The sequence below is a fragment of the Pseudopipra pipra genome, chromosome 26 (assembly GCF_036250125.1).
Source record: "Pseudopipra pipra isolate bDixPip1 chromosome 26, bDixPip1.hap1, whole genome shotgun sequence".
Taxonomy (NCBI): Eukaryota; Metazoa; Chordata; class Aves; order Passeriformes; family Pipridae; genus Pseudopipra; species Pseudopipra pipra.
Window position 1 is genome coordinate 2,664,351 of NC_087574.1, and position 21,234 is coordinate 2,685,584.

General features: G+C 47.4%; 1 protein-coding gene across 12 annotated transcripts in view; it reads right to left on the reverse strand.

The window, feature by feature from the left end:
• TANC2 (tetratricopeptide repeat, ankyrin repeat and coiled-coil containing 2) overlaps window positions 1-21,234 on the reverse strand; it is a 238,360-nt gene that overhangs the window by 131,042 nt on the left and 86,084 nt on the right. For 4 of the 12 annotated variants that reach the window (XM_064636755.1, XM_064636753.1, XM_064636754.1 and 1 more), the window contains one exon: window positions 17,288-17,467. In XM_064636755.1, the coding sequence (XP_064492825.1) occupies window positions 17,288-17,467 (180 nt within the window). Of the gene's footprint in view, window positions 1-10,135; window positions 10,157-10,546; window positions 10,558-10,766; window positions 11,102-17,287; window positions 17,468-21,234 lie in introns of those variants that run through there. The other 8 variants (XM_064636760.1, XM_064636757.1, XM_064636756.1 and 5 more) reach the window with 5 other exon arrangements.

The window sequence follows — 21,234 nt, forward strand, 5'->3', positions numbered from 1 at the left end:
AAGAAATTGGTTTCACCAATTTCTAAACATAAAGCCCAACTCATCCAAACACAGCACTCAGATTTCAAGCTAAACTTTAATGACAGAAATCAGAACCTAATTAAATATCTACTGAAGCCAAGGCATTTTCCTCTCCTCACTGAAGCTGATGGGAAGATGGAGCTCAGAGGAAAGTGCCCGGTGTCCCAGTGTCCCCAGCATGGGACTTGTGTGTTGTGGGGCTTCTTAAAACAGTCTGTGCTGAGCATGGCAGGCTGAAGAAACCTGACTGAGCACTGACAAAGCTTAACTGAGCTCAAGGCACAAGAAAAAGAGAAAAATATATTTAACTTATGATTCTTCCCAGAGAGGAAAAGCGCAAGTGCAATACAACTGCTCCCAAAACGCAGCTGATCTCCCCAGTACTGAATAATTTTCACTCTTCTAGATGAGCTTTAAGGTCACTTCCACCCAAACCATTCTAGGACTCTGACTCTCTCCATTCTAATTTACACAGAGATTTGACTACAGCAGGATTTGAATCCCAATGTGCAGCTGTGAAGGCACCTTAAACACGAAGGGGTTTGGAGTCGCTGCTCTCCTGCCCCACTACAACATTTTTTCTAGTGCTTGAGATGCTCCAGGTGAGCTCAGGACACTGGGTGTGCCTTTAGGATCTGCTCTCCTTCCTGTAAGAATGAGTCAGGCTCATGGAGCTCAGCAATCTGGGTCTAGCAGTGAGGACCAGACACCTGGGAAAGAGCACAGGGAAACAATCCGGAGGGGAAACAATCCAGAGGGGAAACACGTCCAGAGGGGCCGTGAAGATGCTGCAAGGGCTGGAGCACCTCTGCTATGGAGAAAGGCTGGGAGAGCTGGGAGTGTTCACCTGGAGAAGAGAAGGCTCCAGGGAGACCTGAGATCCTCTTCCAGGGCCTAAAGGGGATCCAGGAGAGCTGGAGAGGGACTGGGGACAAGGGATGAAGGGACAGGACACAGGGAATGGCTTCAAACTGCCAGAGGGCAGGGAGAGATGGGATATTGGGAAGGAATTCTTCCTTGAGAGGGTGGGGAGGCCCTGGCACAGGTTGCCCAGAGAAGCTGTGGCTGCCCCTGGATCCCTGGAAGTGTCCAAGGCCAGGTTGGACAAGGCTTGGAGCCACCTGGGCTGGTGGAAGGTGTCCCTGCCCATGGCAGGGGGTGGCACTGAATGGTCTCTAAGGTCCCTTCCAATCCAAGCCATTCTATGACTCAATGCCCTTCAGACCCCTTTCTCTTACCATGTTCCACACACACACAGGTCTGGAGTTTCCCAAAGCTCCTCTGGAGCACCTGATGCCACAACAACCACCTGGTGTTAAGGAAGTTCTAGACAAGAGGTTACCCAGCAGAGACAGTGACCCAGCACCCTGGAACACCTCCTGCTCCTCAGGCCTTGTCCCAGTTTGCTTTTATGACCCTGCTGTCACCAGAGACAGATCAACCTCTGCCCCCCCCTTTCCCTGCTGCCCCTTCCAAGGCCGCCTGTGATTTCAGGCTGAATTCCCTGTAATCAGAGCGGTTAAAAGTGAAAACCTGCACTCCAGGCTTAGAAGGGAACTGTAAAAAAACAGCAGAAAGGAATTCTTCTCTCTGGACAGCGCTGAGAGAACGCTGCTGAGTGTTCTACAAGCAGCCAGGAACGATCAAAGGTGGGGATCAAATTATGCAGGCAAATTAAACTGGGACAGGAGTGGTGGGGCCAAGGCCAGCAGCAAGCCTGGGCTGCACATAAACATCTCATTCATTCTCCCACCATATCTTCAAGATCATACCAAGATACTGTAACCATGAAAGAGAGAAGGCTAAACTGTGAAATATCCCACTATTCCCAGCCCAAGTAATCCCAAGATAGAGCACGTGAGAGACTGGATCCTGTTCCCTACACAAACCTGTTTATGACAGGATTACACAGCTCCAAGCCAATATAAATTCATTGCTTGATAACAGCACTTAAAATAAAGGCAAGGGATGTGACTGCAGAAGGTAATTTTATTTCTATTTGCCAGCCATTCAAATCTTGCTATGCTAAAACTAATTTAGGTGGGTTAGCTGGTACCAGCAGAGCTGTAATTACACTGACACAGATGCAAAACTGTTCCATTCACATGAAACTGGATTTAGGATCCGTGTTTCTTTGCTGGTAGGAGCCTCACAGAATATTCTACCCTTAAAATGCAGCTGCTTATCTGGCAAGGCACAAGCCTGAATTAGCTGCACTTGCTTGTTAACACTTAAAAACCTGCATTATGCTCCATTTAAAAGGTGGATTTTACCTAAGGAAATCGCTCATTCAGCCGCCTTTAGTTTTCAGTAATTGATTTGCTTTTCAAATTCTTCATTTCCTCATAAAATTAAAGGAGCTGTTAAAAGTTCCTGTTTGGAAAAGTGATGACTGCTCATCAGCCTTCCCTTCCACGAAGGAGGAGCAGCCAGGACACATGGCAGGCCTGGAGGATTTAATTAGAACATCTAAGGAGCAGGTGAGGACTCTGTGAGCACAGAGGGTCCGAGCAGACCCACTGTCAGGGGCACAGCTCCTCAGCACCAGGGGGACTGAGACCCAAAATCTCTACAGGGAATGTGCATCCTGAGAGTGAGATGTCCCCCCAGAGGAACAGGTCTGGTCCTTTAAGTGAATGGCAAGGCAGCACTCTCAGGGTCTCTTCCCAAACAGCCCTGGAATGCAACAAGGCCAGGAGCATTTATCCACACAAAGGCACCAAGCTGGTGCCTTCCCTTCCAAAAACACCTTCTCACTTCCACCCACTCACTTCCATGGTTGAGAAGATAAAAAGGAAAGTATAACAGGGATAAAACCTGTATCCTCCCAAGCCTGCCTTTGGCTCTGCTGAGAAAATCCTTGCAGGAATTCCAAGTTTCGACCTTCCACAACCTGCAAATGGCACCACACCAAAGGGACCCCAGCTCCTTCCAGCCCTGAATCTCAACACACTGAGTGGCTGCTGGTCTCCCAAATGCAGCCACAGGTGCCTTTGTGTGCCAGAGAAGAATCAAGCTCCATTATTTACACATTTCTTACAGCAGGGGGGAAGAAATAAAGGAGCTAAAAATCTGCCTGTAATGCAAGAGTGATGCTTAGTCCAGCTCCAACATTTAGATTTATATAAGTTATATATATATATCTTTTATCACCTAAAGATTATACGTATAAATATCTATTTTTATATATATTACCTAATATAGAGATTGACATAATTCACATTTTACTGTTGCTCTTATAAACAATGTGCTGGATAAGCCAAAGAGCCACTGGAGACTCCAGGTTTAGTTGCTGCTCCTGCTCCCCCCTCTGTGGAGTGATTTTCCTGCCCACACAGAAACCTTGAAGCAGGACATTACCATCCTGGACTCAGCACTGGTGAGGCCACCCCTGGAGTGCTGTGTCCAGCTCTGGGCCCTCAGCTCAGGAAGGACATGGAGGGGCTGGAGCAGGTGCAGGGAAGAGCAACAAGGCTGGGGAAGGGACTGGAGCACAAGTGCTGGGAGGAGAGGCTGAGGGAGCTGGGGGGGCTCAGCCTGGAGAAGAGGAGGCTCAGGGGAGACCTCCTCACTCTCTGCAACTCCCTGACAGGAGGGGGGAGCCAGGGGGGGGTTGGTCTCTTTTCCCAGGCAACCATCAGCAAGACAAGAGGGCTGGGTCTGCAGCTGTGCCAGGGGAGGGTTAGGTTGGAGATCAGGAAGAATTTCTTTGCAGAGAGGGTGCTCAGCCATTGGAATGGGCTGCCCAGGGAAGTGGGGGATTCTCTGTCCCTGGAGATTTTTAAAAAGAGACTGGATGTGGCATCAGTGCCATGGGCTGGGAACCACAGCGGGGTTGGATCAAGGGTTGGACTGGATGATCTCAGAGGACCCTTCCAACCCAGCTGATTCTGTGATTCTGTGAGAGGGTCAGAGATACACGTGCTGGTCTGGGGGCTTCAGGGTGGGCAGTTCCACCAAAGCAGCCCCAGAACACACATGTGGATCACAACCAGCCCCAGGGTGCTGCCTCCCCCCAGCTCAGTTCTTCTCTGCACCCTCAGCGCCCCTTCCTCACTTCAGCCTTTGTCAAACCAAGTGTTCTTTCTCCCCCTCGGAATCCAATATTTTTTTCCATCTGCACTTTCTCCCTCCCCAGCTTTCACAGTACCCAAGGGCTGTCACATCTCCTCACAGAGCTGATGCCTTCATCTTCCAACCATCCCATCCCATCCCATCCCATCCCATCCCATCCCATCCCATCCCATCCCATCCCATCCCATCCCATCCAAAGCTGACATTTTCCAGAATCAGAAAAAGAGAAACAGAAATTCAACAGAAAAGCTCCGGAAGAAATTGTTCCCTGTGAGGGTGGGGAGGCCCTGGCACAGGTTGCCCAGAGAAGCTGTGGCTGCCCCTGGATCCCTGGAAGTGTCCAAGGCCAGGCTGGATGGGGCTTGGAGCAACCTGGGCTGGTGGAAGGTGTCCCTGCCCATGGCAGGGGGTGGAACTGGATGATCTTTAAGGTCCCTCCCAACCCAAATCAATCTGTGGTTGCAGTAGAAGCTCAGCTTGGCAAGAGGTTGGATTTCCTGTCTTTTTGGTACAGCTCCTTTAGATTTATATAATTTATATTTTATATATATTTATATAATTTATATTTTATATATATTTATATAATTTATATTTTACTGTTGCTCTTATGAACAGCGTGCTGGACAAGCTTCAGTCTGCTTCCAGAAATTTCAAAACCTACCCTGAGAAGAACTGCAGCAAACAAAGTACTCAGTCCTTATTTTTTTTTTTTTTCCATGACATGAAGATGCAAACCTCTGGTAAAAGTTTAAGGGGCTCTTTAAATTCACTCACAAATCATGTCCATTCATCATTAAATAGGAAATTGGACATTTTAATAGGGAAGAAAAAAAAAACAGCACAAAGAATTTAAGCCCAACTTGTCTAAATAGAACTTGATCTGAATGATTCTACCACTGATCAGAAGGAAAATAGTGAGTCTTGCTTCCTACAGGAACAAGGGATCCATGGACATAAAGTTTGTCTGTGTTGGATTTATGGAGAAAAATCACAGAAAGGATGAAAGAGCAAACCCAGAAGGCAGAGGAGGAAAGAACATCCTCGACCTCCTCGTGAACTATCCTGACACCCCAACACATCCTGTGACCACAAAGGGACAGAAACAACCTTTGCTTGCTTAAGAGGGGAAATTTTGAATCCCTGGGAGCAAAGGACGCTGGGTTTAAATGAGCAGCTGCTAATCCAGGTTTACAAAAGCTGGCAAATACATTTCCTCTGCTGAAAATTCCTGGTCTCAGACACTGTAAAACAAAAAGCACCACAGCTCTCGAGCAAACCTCACGTGAAGCTCAGCTCTAAACGTGTGATTATCCTGCAATGAAGCATTTACGGTGCAAACCCACTCCCTTCCGAAATCAAACCCTGCACAATGCCACACATTAGGTCCTGTTTGGATGCAAACATGAAAGCAGGAATTTAATCCTGTGGCACAACCAAGTGGGCCGTGCAATGCTGAGGTGGTTCGTGCTCGGCAGGGCTGGGAACCAGAACAAAGCATTTCTAAACACAACAAGGTTATTTAGAAATGCACAAATGGCTTCTGCCCAAAGATAAACTTCAACCAGTGTGGTACAAGCTAAAGCTCAGCCCATATGTAGTGTAGCAGTGCCTCCTTTCCCAGGAGATGATGTGGAGTTATTCCTCCTCATCCCCTTACACAACCTGCCCTTGGATTAACTGGGCAGCAAGAATTGGTCTGTTTTCCAGAGCACCAGCAACAGGTTCAGCACCACATCATTTATTTCACTTGAGCAAAACATAAAAAAAAAAAAAAAAAAAAAAAAAAGGCAAACCAGAAAAGTTTTTAGAAATGTTCTAATCCTTCAGAACACTTCCATTTTCTACTGTCATGGCTCTTGCCTGGCTGACCAGGCTGGTTTGGGACATGACTCCAAAAGCATCTTTTCTAACTGGGGGGGATAGAGCAAGAGGATAAAGAAATTATCATGGGGTGTTTAAGAAATCCTGAAAAATAACTGACTATCCAGACCTGAAGCAGCACCTGCTGAGGCATCAGGCTCAGACCTCCAAACAAGCCACAGGAGCCCTTTCAAAATCAGGGTTCAGAGTGTGACAGACAGTCCAGACCTGTGGGCCCTGTCAGACACGTGACACTCACTCACAACATGGCACATGTCAGACCCTCAAGAGCTGCTTTAATAAATACAGATGTACTGAACCAAAAAAACACTGCAAGTGAGGATTTTTATTTTTTTTTTCCTTTGGTCAAAGTACCATTTCAAGCCAGTTTGGGTTAATTTGTTTTCTCATTTCATTGAGCTGAGGGGATGTTCCTTCTCTGTCGACAGGAAAAATGCCCATCTCCACCTGCAGCATAAAAACCTCAGGCCATCAGCTGCAGCTCAACAAAGAGGGTGCTTAGAGGGGGATTATTTTGCCTGTTAAAAAAGCTGATGCTGGAATAAGAAAGCAGCTCGTTCAGAAATGTATATGCACAATATGTACTTGGAAACGAACCAAGAATCATATTTTGGTAACAGAAAATAAGTTATTTCTTAATGAACTGCATGGGGAGGGATGGATTATACTACTGCATGTTTTGAGGTGCCAAGAGCTGCTGGTGAAGGTTTCTGGCAACACGTGGCACACAGGTATATCCCAACACAGCTGGGATGTTCTGGGCCAAAGGCATCTTTGATAGAACTCCAAATAATTAAACCAGCCATTAATCACAGAATCCCAGAGTGGTTTGGGTTGGAAGGACCTCAAAGCCCATCCAGTGCCACCCCCTGCCATGGGCAGGGACACCTTCCACCAGCCCAGGTTGCTCCAAATTTATCCAACCTGGCCTTGGACACTTCCAGGGACAGCTTCTCTGGGCAACCTGTGCCAGGGCCTCCCCATGCTCCCAGCCAAGAATTCCTTTCCAATATCCCATCTAACCCTGCCCTCTGGCAATTTGAACCCATTCACCCTTGTCCTGTCACCACATGACCTCATAAAAATCCCCTCTCCATCTCTTTTGTAGCCTCTTTATCCAGGACTGGAATTACACAGCACCAACAGCTACTCAAGGGATGTCACCCTGGAGCAAGGACAGAGATGCCAAGTGCCAAGGAAAGGTCCAGAGCCAAAGATCCAGTTGAATCCTCAACCTCCTGTCTGGTTTGGGCATTGGTCAGGGATCTGGGATGAGAATCCAGCCCATGGCTCTGCAATGACCCACCAGAAACCTGCTCATGTGCTGCTGGAATGTTTCATGAGTGGCACCACCCCAAAGCTGGTGATAAGACCCTGAGTCTTTCTGAGCCTGACCAGGGCCTCCTGCAGGATCAGAGCCAACCAGGAACAGATCCCACCAGAAATCAACTTCTGCCAAAGGAATGCTGAGCCTTTGGGAAGTGACCCAACCCAACACCCCAGTCATGAGGACACAGGAGAGGTTTCCAAACCAGGCTGTCCCGCTGTGACAGAAGTAGGAGAAGACCAGAGAACACGCCCAGTTGGAGATGATGGCTTTTCCCCAGAAAACAAGCAGCCCAGGAGGACACAAGGGCTTATTCCAAAGAGAATCCTGTGAAGGCTCTTCTGCTCCCAAGTGCACAGGACACCTCCGAGGGCACGTTCCGGGAGCAGGAGGAGGAAAGACGTAGCCAGGGGAAGAGAGATGGCCTGATTTAACTCCACAGGAGGCTTCCTACACCACCTCCTCTTGCTATAGAAACCTCTTAGCTACGTCTAAAAATTCAGATTCTCACACAGCAGAAGTGTAATCGTGACAGATGCTCCATTTTGTGCAGCCCCAGTGTGAAATAAGGACAATTCCTATCCCCGAGCCTCTGAAAAAGCCATGGAGGTTCACGACTGGTTTTTTTGCCTTTTTTAACGTTTTTCTGCACTAAAGAAACTTTTGGGGTCCTTCCTTTGTTTAAGCATCTACGGAATGATGTGAAAGGCAGAGCTGTTATCACCTTCTCCCAGCTCCAGGGCTGTGATGACATGTTTACCACATCCTCTGCAAGGCTGAGCAGTCCAACAGCCTCGATGCAAATAAATACAATCCGTGGGAAGAGCAAATTCTAAAGGTTCTGCAGGGCTGGTGGGCAGGCAACAACCTCACCAACACCGAGGGAAAATGTGGGATTTTCTGCATCTCTCGCTTGCAATTCCTACTCTGTCAATATGGAAGGGTGTCAAAACAAGACAGAATAGGGTTTGTCTTATAAACAGCACTGGGGAAAAAACCATGCTAGAACTGGACTTTCAAAAGCCAATAAATGTGATCTGCCATTTTTTTCCTTGCTTTCATTCAAAAAAATAAAAGTTACGTCCAAACTACGCAGAAATCAATGCAAAAACGTCACGAGTTTGACAGATCTCCAGCAAACAAAAACCCCTCAATGCAGGATTTGTTTGAATTCCAAAAGTTACAAACAGACGTATTATTTATCTGCATAAATTTCAAAGACAGTTTTGGAGCTCCAAAAAAAAACTTAAGTGGGAAATTTCCCCGTTTCACACGAAGAGTTCTGTTGGTTTAATAAAGATAAATGTGCATCTGTGGGTACACAGGGGCACATTCATCCACCTGTTTCATCTCTGCAAGCCCAGTTGGTTTCCATTTAGGTCTGTGCCTGTCAAAACAAATCACAAGTCCAAAAATAATGGAGCAAGAATCCCAAAAATGGATAGTTAAGAACTGGCACACCAGGAAAAAAATATTCAGTGCACGTTACTGTAACTGAACGAGGATCATCCTTCTCCAGCAGGTTCATTGTTGGAGGCAAAATCCCAGAAATACTGAGGTTGGAAAAGACCTCCAGGATCATCCCTGTGCCCCATCCCCACCTTGTCCCCCAGCCCAGAGCACTGAGTGCCACGTCCAGTCCTTCCTTGGACACCTCCAGGGATGGGGACTCCAAACCTCCCTGGGCAGCCCCTGCCAGTGCCTGACAGCCCTTTCCATGAAAAAATTCTTCCTGAGACATCGGGGTTTGTCACGTGAAGAGTTCAAGACAGGACTGAAAAATCCATGTGCCCGAAGCACAATGAAGTGTTGCTTCTCTGTGTGTGTGTGTGAGGTCATTTTTTAAATCAATAATTCTGACAAAACGCAAGTTTTCTACTTGTGAAACCTCTAGCCAGCCTCGGTTTGCGTGGCATCAGGGAAAATTCAATGGAAAATGAATTGTGCCCAGAAAAAAACCACATACTAAGCACCTTGAAACCCCCTCCCGAATGTGGGGGCACTTCCCAGGTAAGTGGGTGCCTTGGATCTGCTGTGCATCCCCAGGTGCAGGGTGGGCCTCCCACCCAACCTCCACTCCCACACAGAACCAGGAATTTCACATCAGTGTCTTGCCCACAGTATGACAGAGAATTCAACAGAAAGGAACACAAGCCTGCTGCAAACATTACGGTATAAAAATACCTTAAAAAGAGCAAAAGCTCTCCTGCCACCAGCAATTTTAAGCACAAAAATGAGCTGCAACACGAGCACCAGGCACTTCAACAGCTTTTCCTCAAATCACACCTTGATAACGATTGTTTATTTATTTGTGTTTCTAGCAGCACTGAATTAAAACTCTTTGTGAAAAGCAAATATCTCCCTCTCTCAGCACATGGGGGTTTTACAATCCATTCCAATCTAATCTGTGGTCATTTTGGAACGAGAAGGAAAACCTTATCTCAATCCTATTGTTCTAACATTTTAAAAACAAACCACTTGGTATCTGTAGCATTTCCAACTCTCTCCCCAGCAGATCTATTCCAGCAAATGCTGAGAAATGGAATTTTTTCACTGCACATTCGTTTGGGTTTGTGGGAGGAATTCTGCACACGCGAGCGAGGTGACAAACTCGGATTATGTAAAACTATTGCAACAACAACTACAAGACAAATAAGCAGCAGCAGCATCACCCTTCCTGACACCAAATCCCTCCTAGTAATGGCTTCCTTGCCAAGCAGGAGCCCCAGAATCCCTTATTGCACGTTGATTTCCTGCAGTTAGAGGAGGCCAAGGAACGCCAAACACAATTCCAGTCAAAGTCCAGGCACCACAAATTGGCCAAATACTCACAGGGCTTTGTCTGCTCTCCCCATCCCCTGTGCGTGCAGCCGGGCCAGGCTGGGAATTCAGGGATCCCAGCGCCTGGAGAGCAGCACTCCAGCCCGGATCCTCCTCTGGTGCCCCCCTCTCCCTAGCGCCGGCTCCAGCCCGCCGCTCCCCACGTCAGGATGATGTTACAGGTGACACCTCCCGCCGCTGATGTCAAAGCTCCGCTCCCGAAAGCGCGACCGACCGACCGGCGGCTCCCTGCGGCACCCGCCGCCCCTCCGAGCATCACCTCAGCATCACCTCAGCATCCCCTCAGCATCACCTCAGCATCCCCTCAGCATCCCCTCAGCATCCCCTCAGCATCACCTCAGCATCACCTCAGCATCCCCTCAGCATCACCTCAGCACCACCTCAGCATCCCCTCAGCATCACCTCAGCATCACCTCAGCATCACCTCAGCACCACCTCAGCATCACCTCAGCATCACCTCAGCATCCCCTCAGCATCACCTCAGCATCCCCTCAGCATCCCCTCAGCATCACCTCAGCATCACCTCAGCATCCCCTCAGCATCCCCTCAGCATCCCCTCAGCATCCCCTCAGCATCCCCTCAGCACCACCTCAGCATCCCCTCAGCACCACCTCAGCACCACCTCAGCATCACCTCAGCATCACCTCAGCATCTTCGGGGGGCCACGGAGCGGCTCCGGGAGGATTTTGGAGAAGACTCGTGGACACGGAGCCTTCCCCTCTTCGCCAAGTCCCCCGAGTTGTTTTAATTCCTTCCGGAACGCTGCAGCAAACGCAGCCTTTACGCCTCCCTCGGGGGGGAAAACGGAGGATTTCTACAGTTCCTTTCTATGGCGCAGCTTAATTTGCTGTTTTCCTAGAGCGAAGTGCTGAAGGAACAGGGAAATAAAGGAGGAGTGAGTGGCTCAGGGATGCTCTCCCGAACATTTCGGAGTAAGCCGGGGGGCTGGCGATGCAGCCCAGGACCGGAGCTGATGAATGGTGCAGTGCTGCTGTTGGCATGGCAACTAAGGGAAAAAAAGCAGCACCATATAAGGAGTTGTGACATGGATTCTGGGAGCAATTTATACTAAAAGGCTCTAAGCCCTCGGATGCTTTAAAGCTGCAGCAGCCCCTTCTTGGTGGGCACAGGTTTCATTGTCCACACTGAAGGAATGGGCACAGATCTCCCGACACACGGTCGTGTCCAGCCCAGACACGTCTGCACTGGGAGAGCTGTGCCAAAACACAACCAAACAACATGATTTTGCAGCACATTCCAATAACTAGAATTGAAATAACTGAAATTATTAATTAAGGGAAACGTACAGATGATAATAACGACCCAAATGAACGTCTGTGGTAACGAGGGTATCACCGAGCCCTCCCAGCCCCACACAGGTGAGCAGCTCTGTCCACACAGAGCGAGGTTGAGATGAGCCAAACTGCAGCACCATCACGTGGCTGAGAGCCTGAGTGGCACTGCCACCAACACTAATGCTGCCACTGCTCCCAGGGACAGGAAAACATCCCCAAATTAACCCATAACCCAACTGCTGCTGGGCAAGGAAGGCTGGTGGTGCCCACAAAGCATCTCCAGGTACAGCAGAGCAGGGAAAGCCAACACACACACAGCTGCCACAGCAAGCTGTGGGCAAGGCCAGGGTTTGTATTCCATGTACAGCATGGAGCAGGAAAACCACACTGTTTTCCACAATCATCAGCAGCTTTTCACTTGACACACGTGCTCAAAGAGACAATGCACTGGGAGGGAGAGGATCAAACACCAACACAACACTGCAGGTCTGGAGTCCATGCTCAGCAACTGCAATCTTAACATTCAGAAATCCTTCCCTTTGATGACTCTGTTTTATTTGAAAAAACACAGAAACTCAGAATGGTTTGGGTTGGAAGGAACCTTAAATCATCCAGTGCCACCCCGTGCCATGGGCAGGGACACCTTCCACTGGCCCAGGTTGCTCTAAGCCCTGTCCAACCTGGCCTTGGACACTTCCAGGGATCCAGGGGCAGCCACAGCTTCTCTGGGCAACCTGTGCCAGTCCCTCCTCACCCTCACATCACAGAATCATCATTAAGGCTGGAAAAGTCCTTTAAGATCATCAAATCCAACCATCAGTGCAGCACCATCATCACGTTCCAACACTGAACCACGTCCTCAAGTGCCACATCCACACATCTTCTGAACATCTCCAGGAGTGGTGACTCCACCACTTCCCACATGTGCCAGCCCAGCTGGTTTCCCCCCAGCACTCCCACCCCTGGAGCTGGGCCTCAGCATCCCTCCTGCTCCCACCCAGCTGAGCTGGTGCATCACTTTGGAGAGAGAGAGAGAACAAGTGGTCCCAGGGGCTGCAATCATTAATCCGGGCCTGTCAGCACTAAACAAGAAACAATTAAAAGTTTTCAAGCAGACAGAGCTCAGCTTTTTAATCCCACAATTACAACCAGCAGCGAGAATATCGAACCAGTTGCTGAAGGTACAGAGAAGGGGGGGCTGACAATCCTCATGGCTATTCCCAAGAGATGCAAGGGTATCCCAAGAGGGGTGGGGAGGTGACAAGATCCCAGCACTCCACGTGACAGGGGGGATGGTGGCCCAGGGGATGTTGTCTGTGGGGACTGGGGGGTGTTGAGAACCACGATGGGGGTCCTTACTGGTGTCACTGGGTAGAGCAAATCTCCATCCTGCTCTGCCCTGATCTGAAGGATCCAGTGAAAGAATACACATTCTCTTCAGCAAAGAGGCTGCTATTAACTGCCTGAACACACCTAGGAATATTCCTACTCACTTCTGTGAAGTTCCCACATTCCCAAAGCACAAGGGAAGAACGTTCTCAAAGCAGAGGGTTTGCCATGAAACCAGTTCCCCGGGCCCATGTCTTTGAAGACACGGGAGCAGCTGATTCCCAGTGGATACAGGAGGGATGAGAATCCAACCCGAAGCATCTAGGCCAGGTTTTTGTTAGAAAAACACCATTTCTTTCCTAAATTTCCTGCTAATATTCCCCCCTCCTCCCTCTGAGCACACACACGTGCTCTTTCTAAGAGAATCCTAATGCTTGCAGTCTGTCATTCAACGGGAAAAAAATAGCAAGAGCCAAGTACAGGGATGAATAAAATTATCCCCGCGCATATAAATGTGCAATATGTAAATGAACACTCCTTCCTGAGCAGGAGGAGGAGGAGTGGGGTGCGGCACAGGGCTTTGTGTGAACCCTCTGCACGTGCTGGGTTCCACAGGAACAGGAGAAAACCGTGAGGAGCCGAGTTTTTTCAGCCCAATATCTCATTTATTAACCTAATAGGAGTATTTTGGCACTGATTCATGAAAGCACTTAGAGACATTCATCCCTAAGCACCCCTCCTGGAAAGCAATCCTGTCCTCCAGGCAGGTACACAGCATTATTTTCAATGCAGCCATGGCTTTGAGGAAGCAATAACACACTTTTCATGTATGGGAGCACATTTAACCCCATTGTTTCGAAAGCAGTTGCTCTCTGTGCAACAAACACGGTGACTTTTAAGTGCTAATTTTCTCCCAGACACCAAACAAAATGGTGTCTTCACTTACTTATCCTGGGCTGGGGGGGGGGTGGGGGTTTTGCTTTCTTTTTATTATGTGTTTTTCACATTAGACTTGCTAATAAAGCCACCGTTGTAAAAAAAAAATATTGAACAACATAAATTGAGGTTAAATGTGCTGATTTTAAATATGTTCTCAGCCAGTGCTAAACAAGAGGTGACACAGGCAGGAGAGGAGAGCTGATTACTTATGCTGACTATTACTTCACCCCTCAGAGCCACAATGACCTGAGTTTTCTTAATCACCAGACTATTCAGCAGAGTGGAAATTGCACCCACATGGAATATTTATCACCCTCTGAATCCAGCCAAGTCTCCATACCCAGCAAACCCAGATACCAACATGTGAGTGACCTCAGCTCCTCTGGACAGAAAACCAACCCTCCGTGGAATGTGTTCCTGTGGCTTTTTACCAAAAACAGACATTTTAACTGCTTTAACTTCTTGGATGGAAAGCTGACTCGGTTACCAATCAGCCAGGTTAAGAACTTTAAAAGTTTATATTATCATAGAATCATGGAATGGGTTGGGTTGGAAGGGAGCTTAAAGATCATCCAGTGCCACCCCCTGCCACGGGCAGGGACACCTTCCACCAGCCCAGGTTGCTCCAAGCCCCATCCAACCTGGCCTTGGACACTTGCAGGGATCCAGGGGCAGCCACAGCTTCTCTGGGCAACTTGTGCCAGGGCCTCCCCACCCTCCCAGGGAACAATTCCTTCCTTATATCTAACCTAAATTTCCCCTTTTCCAGTTTTAATTCATTCCCGCTTATCCTGTCATTATAGTTCCTGAGGAAGAGTCCCTGTCTGGTTTCTCTGTATCCCCTTCAGATTCTGTCAGGCTGCTGCAAATATCTGGTAAATGGTCTCAGGAATTAAAGCATTAGGAAAAAAAAAATAATGTAAGAGACAATGAAGATTTTTATGCAGCAAACAGTCCCATCCTCTCCCCAGCCCCTCTGCAGATATGGAATTATGACAGGAATGGGGCAGTGCCACACAAAAGTCTGGAAGGAGCAAACAGCATGAAAAGCCCCTACAATTGGATAATTTCTCAACAATTTTCCATGCTCTGAAGGTCCCTTTGAAAAATCCATGTGGCAACTGTCAGGCAGACAAAAGCCTCTCTTTGTAACTTCAGTCTCCCAGAATCACCCTCATCCCTTCTCCGACAGAAATCACTGCTCTTATTGTGTAGGATTAACCACGAGACACAGGAGAGGAGGAAACCACCAGAGAATCACAGAAACACGGAATATCCGGAGCTGGAAGGGACCCACAAGGATCCTGACAGCCAGTGAGCCTGGGTGGAACCTCTCTGTGCATTCACTGTTCAGCTCCTGGTGCCTTATTTTTATCTGAAAGCTCCCCCAGTCACATGAAGATTTTTGAATCAAGTTGCTTATCAATCCTGCCAGGTTTGGAGTGTGCTGTGATAGCATTTACCAGGCTGCTGTAATATCAGGGAGGGTTATTGGGTGAAACTGGGGAGAAACACATCAAAAAATAGATCAAGCTGTGAAGTTGTCTTCACAAATCTAATATTAACTCCTAATTTTCTTTATTTTTTCTATCATGCTGGTTTACTAATGAATAGAACTGAGGAGGGTCTTTATAAACTGGCAGTCAATGTCCCCTAGCAAAAAATAAACCCCCAACTTTTTATCTGTTGATAAATGTCATTCCCCAGCCACCTTGTCCAACGGCATGAAGTTGTGTCAGGGGAGGGTTGGGATGGATCTCAGGGAAAGGTTCTTCCCCCAGAGGGTGGTTGGCACTGCCCAGGCTCCCCAGGGCAGTGGGCACGGCCCCAAGGCTGCCAGAGCTCCAGGAGGGTTTGGACAATGCTCTGAGGGACAGGGTGGGATTGTTGGGGTGTCTGTGCAGGGCCAGGGGTTGGATCAGTGATTCACTGTGGGTCCTTTCCAACTCAGGATACTCTATGATTCTTTCTGCTGCTGAGGGATATTTCTGCTTTCTAAATCTCTCAGATTAGTAGTAAATAAGAGACAGACCATAAGGAATAGTTGAGGAAACGTGATAAATACTCTGAATAACAAAGGGCAGAAGTGCTGCTTTCCCCGCTCCTTTCCACATCACCCTATAAAAGCAAACAAATTCCTATCATGACTGCAGAAGGATGGAAAATAAACTCCTTCCTTTTACAATATCAACAGCAAATTAAACTAATAATTTTAAAAATCTACTCCACCAATGCAGGGAAACACCCCCTGAATTCCAAGTGCATGGGGAGCTCTGCTGGAGTCATCGAGACCTGGACGTGCAGAGCATGAGCAGGGGTTTGGCTGGGACAGGCCTGGGTGCAGCTGGAACAGGGGATTTCAAACAGATGGAAAAGGGAAAGTATGCAAGCAGGAGACAGATGGAGTCACCTTCCCAATCCATATCTAGTGGAGTTTTGTGCATGACCCCAAAATGGAGCTCTGAACAAAAGTGGGAGCCTGCACTTTTCTTCTCTTGCTTCTGGGCAATAACAGTTCTCAGCATTTTATGGACACCATCCTGGTTTGTCCCCAACCTTTCCAGGCCTACATCTCACAGCATGTCATTCCCAAATCTCCCTGACAGAGGAATGTTTCACCAGGTGAACACCTGCAGCTCCATCCCACCCCATGAGAGGGTGAGCACAGGCTCCAGGGAGCTGCCCAACCCCAGAGGTTTGGAGGAATCCTCATCCCTCTCCTTGAATTACCACCTGCAAAAGCCACTGCAGGAATTCCAGGTCTTTTGAGGAACTACTGGGATGCTCCAAAGAGCAGCCCTGCCCAATCATGGAATTGTGACTCTGTCACAACTCAGAATCTCTCCCTCTTGTTCCCAATTTCTCCTTTCGACAGAGAGCAGGGAAAACAAAAGGCACCACGTGTATCAGAGTTCCCCTGTAGGTCAGATTATAGACAGTAAAAATGCTTTTTGGAGGTTTCCCTCAGTACAAGCACAGGACACTGGCTGCTTTTTCTTAAAGGTGGGCACAGAGTGGGGTCAGAATTTAGGCAAAACACAAGTTTTTCAAACTGTTACCAGTAGAAACACTTTTTTTCAGGCTTTTATATGGATGTTGAACTCCAAGTGCTTTTGAAAATCCAACTACTTCACCATCTCTAGGTGTTCAAACCACAATCCCAGCACATCAGATAAACAAAACAGTTTAAAAATATGCATGAATTACAAAAAAAAAAAAAAAAAAGTCACTTTGCTGTAGAAGTTTATCATTTTTCTGATGTGCTCTTGGCATTCAAAATTTAAGCATCGAGTTCTTTGAAATTACTGTGCAAAAACCACAACACAAAGCTGAACTAAAACACACCTAGAAATTTCCCAAAAAAACTCGAGAACATTTGTAAACCAGAGAGATCTTTTTTCAGAATAGAAAGATTTCTCTGTCAGCACGAAATCCAATCCATCCCTGGGTTTGACCAAAGCAGCTGCTTTAACAAACAAGGGAATGACTTGGACACAGAAGCCCTTCAAAAGCCTTTTTCTTACAGATTTTTGCACCAATGGACCTTAAAAGCCCCAGTGAAGTTTATTAAAGTCCTTACCAGTTAACTTCTTCACAGGTTGGAGCCGAACACTGATAGACTGATGTGTGAGTAAGGGGGAGGATGGAAGGGAGCGGGACATGCCCTCCATAATCCGAATGTGCTGCATACCTTCGGTCACTGGGAGAGGAGGAATTGCGTAGTCGGGTTCAAAAGCACAGTCGTTCTCTGTGGAGGTGCCTGGAGGGGAGAGAAAAACCAAAATGAACAGGTTAGAAAGAGAGCAAGGGAGAGGATCCTGCTTTGTCATTCCAAGACAGGCACTGGCATGGGGGGAGCCCCGCTCGCCCGTGCTCCTCCTGAACAGTGTTGACACCTCCCTTAAAGAAATTGCACTTTGGAACAGCATCTCAACACCCCTCTCTACAAGATGAACAGCAGAACCATGAAGAATTTCTTTCAATATTCTTAATTTGTCTGTCAGAGTGTGAGAGTCACCAGTTTCCAACACAGCGATCGTCACCAAACTGGTGGTTTTTAGATTGTGGGTTTCTAATAAAAGACTCTTCCAGTTGAACTGAATTTCAACATGAGGATCTTTAGCCCCCCAAAATTCCCAACCCCCAAATAAAATGGAAGAACAAAAGCCTCCAACAACAAGCACCAGCTCCAATCTCCCCAGAGACACACAAAGCCCGTGTGGGGGTCACATCACTGAAGATCCACATGTAAGACACAAAATAACACAAAAACAAGTGGAGATAGAACAATAGAAGCACATATTGCTAATTGGTGCAATCAATATTAATGACAAATGAAGGGCAGGTGCTCCAGATCAGCAAGAGTCAGGAGCCAGAAGGTTTCCTCCCATTAGCTGCAGATATGGAAACCTCGGGGTCAAGGACACCTGGATCTCCACCTCTCGTCAGTAAGATGAACAACCTAACTCAGACTACTCATAATTCATCTGCAAAACCAACCTGAAACTGTTTACATGAATATTTCATCACTAATAATGTGAGAAGGCCACATTTCTGCCACACTGTTACGAGATGGATTTGGGCTTTTAGTGCCCGCTGATGTTTTCCCTCCATAAAGATGTTCCTTATTGGATTTCCACTGGATAGCTGTGCTGTTCTCAATGGCTACTGAGAATATGTTTACAAGAGAAAATGTAACTGCTGAGGAGACAGACAAAAGTGGGGAGAAGACAAAAGGGCAGTGCCTCAAACACATGGTGCTCCAGAGGAGACAATGGACTCGCTGCATTCCCGATATCCAAAGGAACAACCCAACATGTTGTTGGAAAAACCCACATGGAAATAACTGCCAAAAATCTTGGACTGGTTCCTGAAGGGTTCTGGGAGGTTGAAGCACCGGTGGCTGAGATCCATCCATTCCAGATGCCAACTTTCAGGAACATCTCTCGGCGGTTTTGTACCATCCTTTAGGGAAAGGCGAACAAGCACTAACACCCTTCACACACACACTGCTTTTGACAGCTCCAAACACAGCTCTCACTCTCTGCTCTCTGAACCCTCTCAGATACCACGAGCTGAACCTGCTGCTGACTCTGCCAGCCCGGCCAGGCTCCCTGGGAGCTCCAGGGAAGACAAACCACCACTGCTGCCAAAACCGGCGCCAACAAAACCAGCCTACAGAGGGTTTTCAAAATGCATTTGTTGGCACCAGGCATGAAAAAAAACAGATTTGCCACCACTGATTTTGATTCTTAAAAACAGTCTGAATTGTCTCAGGCCTGATTTTAGGGAACAATAAACCAGGGGCATCTCCTGCAGCTCAAGGTCTGGGAAAGACCTCCGAGTCCATGTGTTTTACTGGTTATTATGGTGTAAGCTCCCAGTGTCTTTCATCAATCTGCCTAAAATCAAGGGCAGTATTTTATACAGAAATAAAGGAATTATTGGTGAAGTTTTCAGTAGCATTTCCCCTCTTAAAATTCAAATGCTTTACAACAAAACAGCGAACTCGCAAAACTCCCACAAGGTACCACTTTCATTCACAGATGTCAAAATTTCTCTCACCCCTTGGCAGAGTAAATGAACACACACACAAGGTCACTGAAACAGTCTGAAATTTGGTTTGGTAAGAAAGAACACTGGGTTTAACAAACCCTGGAATTAGGGTCATTCATGGCTGAACTGGAACTTGGACGTTTGCTTACGGAATATACTTAAATAGAATGTTCCTGCAAAGTGCATATTTGAACTAATTAACTATTTCTTGGAGTTTTACAAGATAATCACAGAACTGTTCAGGTTGGAAAAGACCTTTAAGACCATCAAGTCCAGCCATCAACCAGCACCATCACCATGTTCACCACAGAACTGTGTCAAGTCCCACATCCACACATTTTTCAAACACTTCCAGGGATGGTGACTCCACTGCTTCCCTGGCCAGCCTGTGCCAGGGCTGGACAACCCTTTCCAGGAGAAAAATGTTCTTAATATTTATCCTAAACCTCCCCTGGCACAACTTGGGGCTGTTTCCTCTTGTCCTGCCAACGAAGCTTTGCAGACACTGTGACACTCAGAGCATCGTGTGGCCAACGTGGGAGGTGGAAGAGCAAGAAGACAACTGCCCCATTTCAGCTGGATGCTTCACCCAAGGATAATAAACCCTCTTAACCCACCAGCATGAAAAATACCCATTAACACATGCAGACAGATTGCAAGTGATGGGGACAGAGCAGGGCAAAGTTAAAAGATAATATTTTATGGAGCAAGGAGACTCCTTCCACACTGCAGAAAGTCTGCATCTACAACTGCACCCACTGATGCAAAGGGAAGCATTTAGCTCAGAAGCTTGTTTCTCCAAGAAGTTGGAAGCTTTTTTGACCTTTTCCCCTTTTTTCCCCTCTTATGGTGACACTCCTTGCTAGTTCCTGCAGTTCCTTGAACAGGAACAGGTTGGTGATTCTTGGACAAGGATTTGCAACAAATCCCCACATCCTCTGCTCAAACCCACCCCTTTCCCACAGCAGGGAAGATCCTGAATATCCAGGCTGAAAGGGAACCTGAGAGAGTAGAGTGTGTGCAAGGAGTGTTGGAGGCAGCTCCCAGCAGCAACTCAGCTGCTCTGCTCCATAACAAGAAACCACATGGGCCAGACACAGGGAAGGACATCCCAGGGAGCCACGGCAGGGGAAGGCTCAGCTTCCAGCAGGAACACAACAGCAACTTTATGGGAGCTCAGAATATGTGGGGAAGAGCAATATCAGGGTTCATTCTGCACCCTGAAACACAGCTCCTCGTACCCAGGTGGCCACGGGGTGTGCGCAGCTACAAAGTCCCTGGCTCCTTCCTCATTTTATTTTCACTCCATTTTAAAAGCAGGAAATTCAAAATAACGAATTTTAAACCAGTAATTAAAAGATCCTATGTGAGCAGAGCAGCTGACACCTCACAGGGCTTCAGGGTTTTTTTAACTCCCAGTTCTGATCGTAGCTTCACTCACTCATTTTGCCCGGGCACTACTGGAATACTGCCAAAAAAGAACAATGCTCTGGAGAAAAGGCTTCCATAATAAGTCATTAGGACACCATGACAACAACAGGCTTGAACCTAAATGAAAGGAAAATTATTGCTGCAATCCCAAAGAGAAAGTAAGTCAATGCACGTAGCACCTACCAGAGCCCTGCTTCCCAAAAACGCTGCTCAGCCTCAAAGCCGTGTGAAAATCCAGCATTTGCACAATCCTCACAAATGAGAAAATGCTTAAAACTAAGTAAAGCTGTTTCAAAGGACACCTAAGCCAGCAGAGATCTAAGAGCTGGTGCTGTCAGGGACAGAAATCCCCATTATACGGCTTTGTGTGCTGTTAACCACCAAACCTACTCTGAGGGGTGGATACTTGACAAAGAGTTTGTACAATTGTTATTTCAGTAATATAAATCCTATTTTTAGTACTGTCTTCCTCAGACCTTTTGCCCTGTTCCTGCAGGATGAAGGAAACCAAAGCTGGAGATGTAACACGGGGTTGCTCAG